General features: G+C 43.5%; 2 protein-coding genes across 3 annotated transcripts in view; both read left to right on the top strand.

The window, feature by feature from the left end:
• Nucleotides 1–8,380, top strand: part of SAMTOR (S-adenosylmethionine sensor upstream of mTORC1) — a 39,144-nt gene extending 30,764 nt beyond the window's left edge. Inside the window, exon 5 of the mRNA XM_075014745.1 lies at nt 5,085–8,380. Coding sequence (XP_074870846.1) covers nt 5,085–5,714 — 630 coding nt within the window. The 3' untranslated portion in view covers nt 5,715–8,380. The remainder of the gene's footprint in view (nt 1–5,084) is intronic.
• A 2,707-nt stretch (nt 8,381–11,087) lies between these two features.
• Nucleotides 11,088–12,237, top strand: part of TMEM168 (transmembrane protein 168) — a 28,520-nt gene continuing 27,370 nt past the window's right edge. The window contains exon 1 of one of the 2 annotated variants that reach the window (XM_075014725.1): nt 11,088–11,378. The gene's annotated coding sequence lies outside the window, so the exon portion shown is untranslated. Of the gene's footprint in view, nt 11,379–11,702; nt 11,905–12,237 lie in introns of those variants that run through there. The other variant, XM_075014734.1, reaches the window with a different exon arrangement.

The following is a 12,237-nucleotide window of genomic DNA, read 5'->3' as shown; positions in this document are numbered from 1 at the left end:
AGGTGTCTGGGTGCCAAAAGCCCTGGTGGGTTCCTCAAACTAAGCATTCCCCACCTATCTTGCTTGCAGGCCTCAACCTGATAGGACTTCTCTGAGCATTCCTAACCCCAGACACGGCTTGTAGGGGTGAAGTGGGAGATGTGGGGGGACATACCTCACATATAAGGACTTATCCACACTGTGACATGGTGCATGGAAAGCTAGGGTTTAATTCTACAGCATGCTAGCGCGCTGCACGCTAAAGCTGGTTCTGCACTATAAAGTTCTGTCTACAGAAGTCACTGTCGACATAGCATGCCCACACCTAATAGGGGCTTCCCCTGTCAACATCCTCTGTCGACAGAGTGGCCAGACTGCCCAGCCTTCTGCCAACAGAACAGCCAACCAGAAGTTCTGCAAACAGGGCTGCCAGGTAAACCAGAAGCCCTCTCTTTCAACAGAGGGCCTGGTGGAGCATCCGCACTATTTTTCTGTCTACAGAGGTGCTGTGCCTCAAGCTTTCAAGACAGAACTCTGCTGGAAAAAAAGGCTGTGTTCTGTCAACAGATTCGCGACAGAACACATTTGGGGTGTGGACGCTCCCTAGTTTTGTCAACAGAAGGCCTCTTCTGTTGACAAAAGTTTGTAGCGTAGACACAGCTTGAGTCTCTGAGTGGACCCTGTTACTGTACACTAAAAGTTCTGTGGCATGGTCTTCCTCTCTTGCTGGTAAACTCTGTCGTAGCAGTAAGTCTGATCACACTAAGGAACTTGTGCAGCAACAGCTGCATCCCATAGTGACTTAATAGGCAGCAAGCTACTAAATTGTACACTAAGGCTAGGCCTGCATTACAATTTATGCTGGTACAGTATGCTCTTTCATATCTGGCATTCTATCATCCAGAACTCTCACATAACTGGGATTTTAACCATAACTAAATGGTAGTTGCAATTTCCATAAGTACAGTATAGTGAAAGTAAATACAAATAAATGCAGTATAAATTTACCGTGTACAATAGTACTGTTGATAACTAAAGTACTCTGCAAACATTTGTTTCTTAATATCTAATCTGTGTTTTTATTTACTGTTATACATAGCTAGGTATACCTCTGCATTATCCAGAATATGGCCGTGTCTACACTAGCCAAAAACTTCGAAATGGCCATGCAAATGGCCATTTCGAAGTTTACTAATGAAGCGCTGAAATACATATTCAGCACCTCATTAGCATGCGGGCAGCCACGGCACTTAGACATTGACGCGTGGCTCATCCTGATGGGGCTCCTTTTCAAAAGGACCCCGCCTACTTCGAAGTCCCCTTATTCCCATCTGCTCGTGCCTATTTGAATATCCGGCAACCTCCCATGCCTGGGGCTGCCAGATATAGGAAAGTATTTCCTGTATAACTTACATCGCTCAGGGATGTGAATAAACCATTCCCAGAGTGCGAAATGTTGGTTTTAAGCAGGGCAGCTTTCCTGCTGACACAGCACTCTCTGACAAAGATACCATTTCTCATGGAGGTGGTTTCATGCTGATGGAAAAGCTCTCTCCCGTTGGCACAGAACAAGGCTGGGGATACTTGATTTGGTTCCCCAGGCTTGGGACTCCCTTTCCCAACATCTGGCCCGTGACGGGTACGAAGCCTTGAGCCTCACAGGCCTGAGTCAGGCAGGCTGGGGGTGGATCCAGCCCATGGGCTCTACCTGGTGGGGCTGGATATTGGCAGTGCTGCTGCTCCTCCTCCCCCTGCTGGGGGAACAGCAGCTCAATGCTGCCTGGAATGTGAGGGGTTAGTCAGGCACCAACTCATTGAGTGGAGTGGGGTTTTTTTATTTTTGCTTCTCACTTTTAGGTGGTGCCCGACCAGAAAAGTTCCCCACCCCAGCATAGATCATCTTCACCAGACATGCTGCAGTAGCACAATAGTGAATGTCAGCAAATGTTGACTGGGAGGAAAAAAGTGCCCATTTTAAGGGGTAAAAAGAAGTCCTCTGTTTTGAAGTTTTGTGTTTCAAGGTAAACAAGAGGGTGGTGGTGAAGAGGGAAATCGCCATATAGCAAAATGCATTTTTGCACCATGATTTGTAGTAAAATTGCAGGGAAAACCTCAAGATGCAATACAATACCCAGTTGGGTGTTCTGGGAGCTGACTTTATATCCCTTGTTTGGGAGTACTGTTGCCCAGGATGTTTTTGTATTACTCTTGTTTTGCGAGGGAAGGGTTCTCACTGAGATCATACTGGCAGCTCCACAATCCTTTTTAGCTTGCCAAACCTATCCCAGCAAAGTACTGCAGATTTAAATGTACCCTGGCTAGTTACATCAGACTCTTAAGGAATGTCTACATGGGGGAGTTATTCTAAAGTAATTATTCCTGATTAACACCATGTTGCTGCATCTGCACCAGCCCTCCCCACCCCCGCCCCCAAAGGGGCACAGTAATGAGCGGAGCATAAGATGCAAATGAAGTGCAGATTAAAATATCTCGCACCTCGTTTGCATGTTTCTGTGAGATATTGCTTCCGGAACATCCCCTTTTGGAAGCAAAAGCTGTCGCGTAGATGGAGCTCCTTCAAAAGGAAATGCGGGGGTCCCACCGAAGGACATCCTCCTTCAGGAAGACCTTTCTTCTGCAAACATTTGCAGGCCTTCCGGAAGGGAGATTTCCTTCAGCAGGAGCCCCATCTACATGGCAGCTTTTGCTTCCAAAAGGGGATCTTCTGGAAGAGATCTTGTGGGATTTTGCAAATGGGGTGTGAGATATTAATCTGTACCTCATTTGCATTTTCCTATCTGCTCATTACCATGCCCCTTCCAGAAAGGAGTCAGGGTGGTGTAGATGCAGCCTTTGTGAATGCCCTATTTTTGGAATATATGCATGCACATATGGAGTTAGTCAGGAATAGCTAATCTGTTTAAATTTACTCCCTACTTTACAGGAGAGTTAATCCACTAGATCGACCAACCCTTGATGCAGAAAGAGGAAACATAACATAGTTGGCCTTGTTTTTGATAGGTAAAAATACAGAACAAGGCCTATGAACCTTTCAGAAAATGTAAGCATTGCCTTAGGCCCAGCATTGATTATTTGGGGAAGGGAAGATGGGGTGAGCTTTTTGCTTTCTTTTCTCATCTGTATGTTTTGTTTTTTTTATCTGATAAAGCACTCAAATAACATGTCCTGAAATTTCCATTTGGAAAGGAAAGTTATTTTGTTAGCCTTTAAAGTGCTACACGACTGGTGTTTTGTTATGTCCTGAAATTGTTTTAAAATTTCTTTCTCTTTACCCCTGTTGGTTTATATCTAGAGCCTGTCTTCTCAGTATCTGAGACGCTGACAAGAGGACTCAGGGCTATTTGACTGAATCTGACTGAAGGGCTATTTTCAAAACTGTTTTGCTAAGTTTCCGCTATAATCAAGTGTTTTTAATTGTTTTTGTTTTGGAAGTATGGACAGCTTTCAGATGAAAATGTACTAAAATCATAATAGGGTTTTTTAAGCATTTACCAGCAAATACCATGCAGATACCTCAATTACATCCTCTCTATAGTAGTGGAGAGTGTGATACTACAGAATCTATAATGTAGCTTCCTTGTCAATAACTGAGATCTTAATTCCAGTTACTGTATAGTCTCAGTTCAATTCATGCCACATGCAAGATGGTGAAAAGTAGTTGAAAGAGCCTGGAATATACCTTACAACTTTAAATACATTCCCTGCAGAAGAAATGATTATATACACACAAACGCACAGAAAACCAGAAGAGGAAAAAGTGTTAATGTAAACAGTGACAAGTAGCTTTAAAACAGTATGGTTTCTCTAAATCACACGTCAGTAATTTTTCAGTAGTGTTTACCACTGAAATGTAAGGAGTGAGCTTTGAAGTCTCTCTAAATGAGTCATAGGTTACTCCTCTGAAAGCCAGCATTCTCTTTGGACTGGCAATATCTGTTGTCCACCAGGACTATGGATGCTCCTTGACCAGAGAGCCTGGGAGCCTAAGGGCCAGAGGGCCAGCCACAACAAGCAGCATAGGGCTGGACACAGAGCCCGCTGTGGCAGTGTGGGGGCCAGGACTGCAGCTCCACACAGGCCTGGAGCCTCACAGCAGCCCTGTGTCTGTGCATGGGGCCAGAGCTGCGCCAGCCCCCTTGCTGTGCAGGGTTGAGTCTGTAGCCTGTGTAGCGCTGGGTCCAGACCTCCCCCAGCAGTGCAGAGCTGTGGCCAGAGTCTCCAGCAGTGGGAGGCTGGGGTGGAGCTTGAGATCCTGGGCAGGAAGCCGGAGCTTGGGATTCCCAGGATACCCACAGCAGCTGGGCGAGGAGCCCAGGATGGTGGGGAGCCAAAGTAAGGTGCCTGTGGCAGAGAACTTCCCCCAGTCCAGCAAATTCTCTCATTTGGGACCATTCAGGTCCCGACATTGCATTTCTCTAGTCCACCACCATGTATTTCACGAAGTTTTATGGTGCAGAATTTTTATTATTCTGTAAAATAGCATCCATTTGTCAAATGTTCATCACATAATGTTTTTCCACCTTTTGTTATTCAGTCTTAATTACCAATTTGCGGTTCAGTATTTCACAGTAGATTCTTGAGTCAATAATGTAAATTAGTGAGGTTTTACAGCATTAGTGTTTTGTGCTAGGAATGTCCTTATTTTTCTGAAAAGTCAGGTAAATGAAATTTCATAAGGGGGATACAGCATGATTGGCTGCTGGGCATCAAGCTCATCCATCTCATTAAAAATGTTGAAATATATTACTGTTTCTATGTATGTGTATTCACATTTATATGCTGATTAATAAGGTTCTTTACATTCTACATATTTTCATACACATGGGGAGGGGGGACCTTTTCGGCACATGAACAAAACCAAAATTTCCATCAGTTTGGATTACATTAGAGAGGTTGTAGGGATGAAGAAGAGTGGGACTCGATGTAAAGAGTTTGGTCGCTCCTGTTCTACTGTACAATTTAGTATCAAGAGACAGATTAAAAGGCTGCAGAATATCTGGGGTCCTTTTCATAATCATTCCATGCATTGGCATAATGTTTGTCACTGCACATAATCTAATCTTTTTTAATATTTTTCTCACCAGAGTGTATACAAATGTGACTTTTTAAACCTTCAAATTCAGCAACCACTCCAGCTTGCGCAAGATGCTGTAGATGCCTTTCTTAAACAGCTGAAAAATCCCATTGATTCTCTGCCAGGAGAACTGTTCCATGTTGTGGTTTTCTCCCTTCTCCTTTCTTACTTTCCATCACCTTACCAACGATGGATATGCTGCAAGAAGGCCCATGAACTTCTGGTGTTGAACGGCTTGTTGCTTATAATCACTCCTGACTCCTCCCACCAGAATCGCCATGCTATGATGATGAAAAGCTGGAAAATTGCCATAGAATCCCTGGGCTTTAAACGTTTCAAGTATTCCAAGTTTTCTCATATGCACCTGATGGCATTTAGGAAAATCTCCTTGAAAACTAAAAGTGACTTAGTTAGCAGGAACTATCCAGATATGCTGTACATTCCACAGGATTTCAACAGTGTAGAAGATGAAGAATATTCTAACACTTCCTGCTATGTGCGATCAGAAATTGAAGACGAACAGCTAGCTTACAGCTTCCTGGAGCTTCCTGATGCCCCTTATGACTCAGACTCTGGAGAAAGTCAGGCTAGCTCTGTCCCTTTCTATGAGCTGGAAGATCCTATATTACTTCTAAGTTAATATAATGGTTAAAATGCCCTTATAACTCCAAACTTCTTTATTGCTTAACCAATTTTGCTATACTAACATGGGCTTGTTACATAAAAATTGTTTGCATAGAGAAAATGCAAAGGTTTACAGAGTTTGCTATTTTTTTCTACTTTTGAATTTTAAAATTTATTCTTGTACAAAAAGGAATACAAGTTTTATGCAAAATGACTCACGTCATAGCATAAATGGCTGTTACTTTCTTTAGGACTTTTTCTGAAGGGTACCATTCTTTTCTTAAGTGCTGTGAAGTGTGAGTTCTACTTAATTTGCTAAATGTCTTATGTCAATATTTTTAACTCTTAATATGGTTGATCTTATGACACTGGAGTTGGTGGATTTCTGAGAATTTGCACTTTGATAGTGAATGTGCAAAGTTTGGAGTAAGCTATTCAGTGATTAGACTTGTCCATATTTTTCACTGAACAAAGCTTGTTCTTTTGTTGCAGAAAGCTGTTTCATTCTGGGTAAGTTTGGGCTGAAGAAACACTTGCACATTTTACTTAAAGATTTTGTTGCTCTTTCTATTTAAGTTGATTGAGGAAATGCCGAAATATTGAGGCATACTCTCCCATCTCTATACACATATAAAACCTCACTGGTATAATAGGAGTTAGATGTGTGTTCGAGAGACTAGCCCTGACAAATGCTTTAGTACAGTAGGTTTAGATGCTGTTTTTTACTTGGAATCTGGAAAGTGTTTGCAATTTTATTATTAAATTAGCATTATCATATCAGTATTACCCACACTGGAGAGTCTTCTGTATTCTCCTGAAATTCTATTTTGCATATGAGTTTGAGTAAAATACTTATACTTCGGGGGGGGGGGGGGATATTAAGATTTTAAATATAATATAGCAATAGATCTTAACTGCAACATTTTCATGCAGTAAATCTAGCAGGCCAATTTTGCAAATACTGGGACCCAATTCCACACATTAAGGATGTACGTACACTTAGGAGAATAACCATACTGACCACTTTCGTAAGTGAAGTAAACGGCATCTGTAAGTGTTTGCATGATTTTGGTCCCTGTTCTACATAAGGCATTTGGATAAGAACTGTTTTCCTTTGACTTTCCTCATTCTTCTGCAGTTTGACACTGAAACAAAATCTGTTCTTTACACATTCTGAACTGTTTTGTTTAAATGTATATAATAAACCTGTATCATTCTGCAGACAAACTTGTATACTGGTGTAGAAACTGGTCATATTTTTAAGTACTTTTGCTCTCCACTTAAAAATAATTGCCAAAATTTTCAAACCTAGGTACCTGAAGTTATTTTAAAATACATATGCAGCTACCTATCAAACTAGAAGTTACTTGAGTTAAGTTCTAAAATGTGGGTTTTGAGGCCCTTTATTTAGAGCAGGCTTGAAAAATTTATCCAGTGTTTATAAATGTAGTTTCACACAAAAAAGGTGTTTTGGCCATAGAAAACTAATTCACCAGTCAGAAATTACCAGTTGTCACTTCTAGTGTGAATTTTAGGTTGCTGTTGTATTTAGTTTTGTTTTTAAAACACTTTAAGTTTCACATTGAAGTTCCACAGATTTCAGCTTCTTGATTTGCTCTTTCTTTTTATTCTGTACTTTCTTGGCAATTGGTCCTACTTACACTAAATTTCACAAACTGTATTAATTTGCTTTGTTCTTCAGCATAGCTTTTTTCGTGCATCTTGCACATCATATTAAAACCCCCTATCTAAACTTGATTGCTGTAGTTAATGATAAATGGCACAATTTACTACCAAAACAAGAATTATATTTAAAAATCTAAACATTTTAAGATTAGACAGAACTGTTAAATTAAAACTTATGCTAAATTAAGAGATTAAAAAATTAACAGACTGATCGAAATGTAATCTACTACATATTTTGAATTAAGTTAAATATAGCTTGATGTTCACATCCTTGCTTAAATTCACTTTTGCTGAACTAAAATGCTTGGCAATCAAGATTACATTGTCAGTTGAGCACTGCTGGAGTCAGTGGTTATGTTAAAGCTAAACGTTGGTGCTATAAATTCTCAGTTGTTTACAGAAATTACTAATTCTGCTTATGCTCCAAAGTGTGCATGAGTATTTTAATTGGTACTCCTTTTAAGAAACAAACTAAGTATACACAATTTATTACCGCCTACTATAAATGTATGTGTGCTGGTTAATGCAAGTTATACTCCATTTACTGTTCATTCAAATGGAGATAGGTTGTAATTCAGACCAGGACATTCTCAACAGAAAGATTTAAAAATTGGATGTTTGAGTTCAGCCTACCTGACAGCTTGTCGACATTGTGGTTGTGAATCGGGGAGCCTGGATTATTATGGAAGCTGTGGTTCTTTTTGCTGCCAAACTAAATACCTTAAGTGCTTTCCAGAAATGGAGGGCTTGAGATGGCATGAGGAAGACAGGAAAAGATGTCCTGCTTCTAGAAACAGTTTTGGAATTTCAAGAAGAATGTCTCTAGGTTTTGAAACAGCTTAAATTTATAATTTGGTGAAAGATCCTCATACTCCAGTTGTCAGGGAGAGGGCAGCAGACATACCACAAAATACTTGTTTGCAGTTGTCTTTATTTCACTACTTTTGTGAACAAACCACATGTATTGGAAAAAAATTAAAAGCCTTTTGTAAAGTGTTTTTTTTTCCAGTGGAACTGTTGTCTTTCTTTCAAGCTGTTTGTTTGCAATGTCATTCGTGTACATTACCTCAATTATTGCACTTTTTGGAGATGGCTACTATAACTTTTATAAAACACTAAAATGCCAAATTGGTATCGTTTTTAATTTTTTTTGTTTTAATAGAAGTTTTTATAATCTTAACTATTATATACTTCATAAATAACAAACATAACTCACTTTCTTTGCCGTCCTGTCTGCTCTACATGCCTTCCCTTAGTTTCTCTTCCAGTCTCTTCCTCACTGTAAACTAGTCATTCTGCTTTCCTCCACAACTCTGCCCCTTGTGCAGGGCACAAGATTGCAGTACCTAAAACAGGTGTCTCCTCTCAGCTGTTATTAATTAGATGCACTGTTGATGTTTTCTAGTGTAGTTATCAGTGCAGAAGAGAGGATGGCAGTAAAGAAAGCAAGAGTATGGATCCAAATGGTTGAAAATGCAGGACTACAAGGCCATTTCAGCAGAAATGTTAGTCTTGTTCCTTTTTAATATAATGGACTCTGCCAGCAGCAGTGTTCCCTGTAAGTTGAACACTTGGGCAGCCATCTAGGAGAGATTCAGGTACCACCCAGCTGATCAGCAAAGCACCCACAGCTGCAAGCCATGTATATATTGCTGGTGTACATCAGCACATGCACTGGTGCACATAAAATTTATTCTACCCATGGATGAAATAAATTAGAGGGAATACTAGCCAGCAGTGGTATAAAAGCCATGCTTGCTTCTGCACTGCTGCCTTCAGAGATGGGTGGCTGAAGAATGGTAGCTGCTGGCTGAAGTTTCCAGATCTGAAGGCAGCAGTGTAGAAATAAGGGTGTAAATACCATGCCATCTGTACTTCTGTGCTGCTACTGGTGGTGATACTTTTCAGAGCTGGGCTCCCTGCCAGCAGGTGCTACTCTCCATGCACCCTGAAGGCTGTGCCACTGCCAGCACCAATGCAGGATGGCCATACTAGGAGCTCCTTGCAATCCACTCACAACCCTTTTTGGGTCAGGACCCTTACAACACTGTGAAATTTGATTTCAATATGTGAAATTATGAAGTGTACTATTTTTCAAAATCCTGAGACTAAAATTTAACAAAATGGATTGTGAAGTTGGGAGAGCCTGATACATAAGCTACATGGAGTTTTTAAAAGAGAACATTCTTCCATTCAAAACTTGGTATGCTATTTTGAAACTAGGAATATCCAGTCCAAACAAGATTCAGATGAAACAACTTTTGCTATATTTTTATCACTAGACTTCAAATTTTATGTGCAAGAAAGCACTGAGCTTTCCTTACTGAGAACTTAACTTATAGAGTACTTAGTCCTTGAATGTTCCTATATCAAAATAGGACACTTCTAATTTGTATCGTGGTTTATTACCTACTTTCTTGACTTAGAAAGCAAACATTTGCCAGCTAGAGCAGTTTCCTCTTGAAGTTGTTTACAGTGAAACACAGTGTCATGAAATAGTCCACGGGAGACATCAATTACCTTAAGCATTACAAGGACTGCTTCCCTTCCTGTGATGCTCATAATTATCTCAGACAGGACAACTAGCATGCCCTCCCACCCACCCCCCTTTCAATCCTATTTGATTTGGCAGGGGTTTGTTTTTTTTGCAATTTTTTTTTTGTCCTCTGTATTTACAGATGTCAGTCTGTACTGGAAATGAGATTGAGCTGATGAAGTGGGTCTGTCCTACGAAAGCTCGTGGAAGAAATCATTTTATTAGTCTTTAAAGTGCTACATTTCTGCTGCTTACCACTAACGAACAGTTATAGAATCTCTTTAACTGCTTAACTGTTGGCCTTTGTATAAGACAGCTTTAACAGCCTTTTGTGGTCCAAAACTAATTGATTTTGATGTAGAATACTCACCTTCCCTAGTTACTGCATGTAGAGGTGAAGCACCTTGAGCAGAGGTAAGCCTGTTTCCTTGAACTAGGGTGTATTTGAGCACGAGTTGTTGCATGCTGATAACGAATAAGCAGCTGGTTGTACACTTAGTGCAAAATCACAGTATTTTAAGCTGCCAGGTGTACATCCATGAGTGATCCATTATACTGAGGCAGGTTCTGTGGAGAAGACACAAGCATTTGCATTCCAGGCTCTGCCTAAGCTGCTTCCTAGTAGGTAAACAAAAACAAGCAGTCCAGGAGCACGTGAAAGACTAACAATTTATTAGGTGATGAACTTTTGTGGGACAGACCCCCTTCATAGCCATACTAGAACAGGCTCAATATGTTAAGGCACAGAGAAACAAAAATATTAATCAAGGCTGACAAATCAGAAGGTGGAGGGAGTCAAGAATTAGATTAAGCCAAGTATGCAAAAGAGCCCCTCTATTTTGTTCTGAGTATAGAGACGAGCGCGCCTTTCTCTCTGGCCCTAGGAGGCGTCAGTCTCCCGTGTGACGGAAGGGCCGCACTTGGCTCCGGCGGGCAGCTGAACGGGAGCCAGGGACCGGCGCGTAGAGCCGGCTCCCCCCGGGGCAGGACTGGCTCGGCACAAGCGAAGTGGCGCAGGCTCCAGGATGGCAGTAACGGGGGGTGCAGGAGCCGTTTACCCGCTGGCTCTGGCCGCTCCCCGCCTGACAGGCCGGGAGGTGGCTGCGCAGGGGCGGGTGCAGGCCACAGCTGAGGAGAGCGAGGGGGTTTCTCGCTCCCTGCCCGGCCGCTGTGTGTGTTGGGGGGGGGGGGGTGATCCCAGCCCCTCACGGCACCGAGCGGAGTAGGCCAGGCCTGGTCTACCCCAAGGAGCGTCCCCCGGCCACGCCCTTTGTCGCTGTTTGGGGCACGGTGCCCTCCCACGGCGCAGCGGCCGCGACCCGCCCGCGCGCCTCTCGGCGGCCAGCCCCCGCCGCGCCGTTTGAACTGCTGCGCTCCCCGTAGTCTGGGTGGTGCAAACATGGCGGCGGCGGCGCTGCGTCTCCAGGGGCGGAGAACTTTCCGTGGAGTCGGCGCCGGGTGAGTGCGGGGAAGCGGGAGCGAAGCCGTTCGGCGGGGGGAGAGGCTGCCCGCCGGGGCAGCGGCTGGCTGGGTACCTCAGGTCGGGGCGAGGTTGGGGGCGGGAGTGACGGCGCTAGCGACCGGGCGCCCTGCGGGGGTTGGGGCGCCGAGCCGGGGGAGCAGTGTCAGGAAACTTCGGGGGAAGTTGGTTCCCGGGGCGGGCGAGGCCGGTGCCCTGCGCGTGTTTTGCTTTCGCTTTGGTGGGGGCCGGGCCGGGCCCTCGTGGGCGGAGTGAGGCGTTGGGGCCAGAGCGCCCTTCGACCGGTGGGCGGCCGCCAGCCCCGCGTAGAAAGCTCCGCCGCGACAGCCAGTGACGCCGCGGAACGAGTGGCTGTTGTTGCAAACCAGTGAGCCCAGCCCTGCCCCGCTCCTAGGCCGGCTGCTGCCGGGGCCTGCCCCAGGTGCCTGTCTTCCCCTGGGAAGAGAGTAGGTCACTCCCACGCAGGGCCCGTACTCGGGGACGTCAGGAGGGATTTGCCCGCAGGTCAGTATACTGTGTTGTTCAGACTTACTGCTAAGCAACCTTGATCAACCATGCTGTCTGTCTGGCTGAAGTCTAGTCAACACACAGTACACCAGTTTAAAGGGCTTTCAAACCCCCGCACAGTCCTGTGCAGAGATCCTTAATTTTATTTAAACCTGAATTACATTGCTTGGTCTATTGATAGAGTATTTACACAGGGATAGTTACTGGCCTGACTAAAGGTGTGTCTTGTGTAGATCTAATACGTGTAGCTTTAGCAATATTGAATTGGATGATGAGCTTTCATGGGACAGGCCCCCTTCTGAAAAAGTGGCTCTGTTCCACCAAAGCTCA

The sequence above is a fragment of the Carettochelys insculpta genome, chromosome 1, assembly GCF_033958435.1.
Source record: "Carettochelys insculpta isolate YL-2023 chromosome 1, ASM3395843v1, whole genome shotgun sequence".
NCBI lineage: Eukaryota > Metazoa > Chordata > Testudines > Carettochelyidae > Carettochelys > Carettochelys insculpta.
This window is presented reverse-complemented; position numbering and strand designations above follow the sequence as displayed.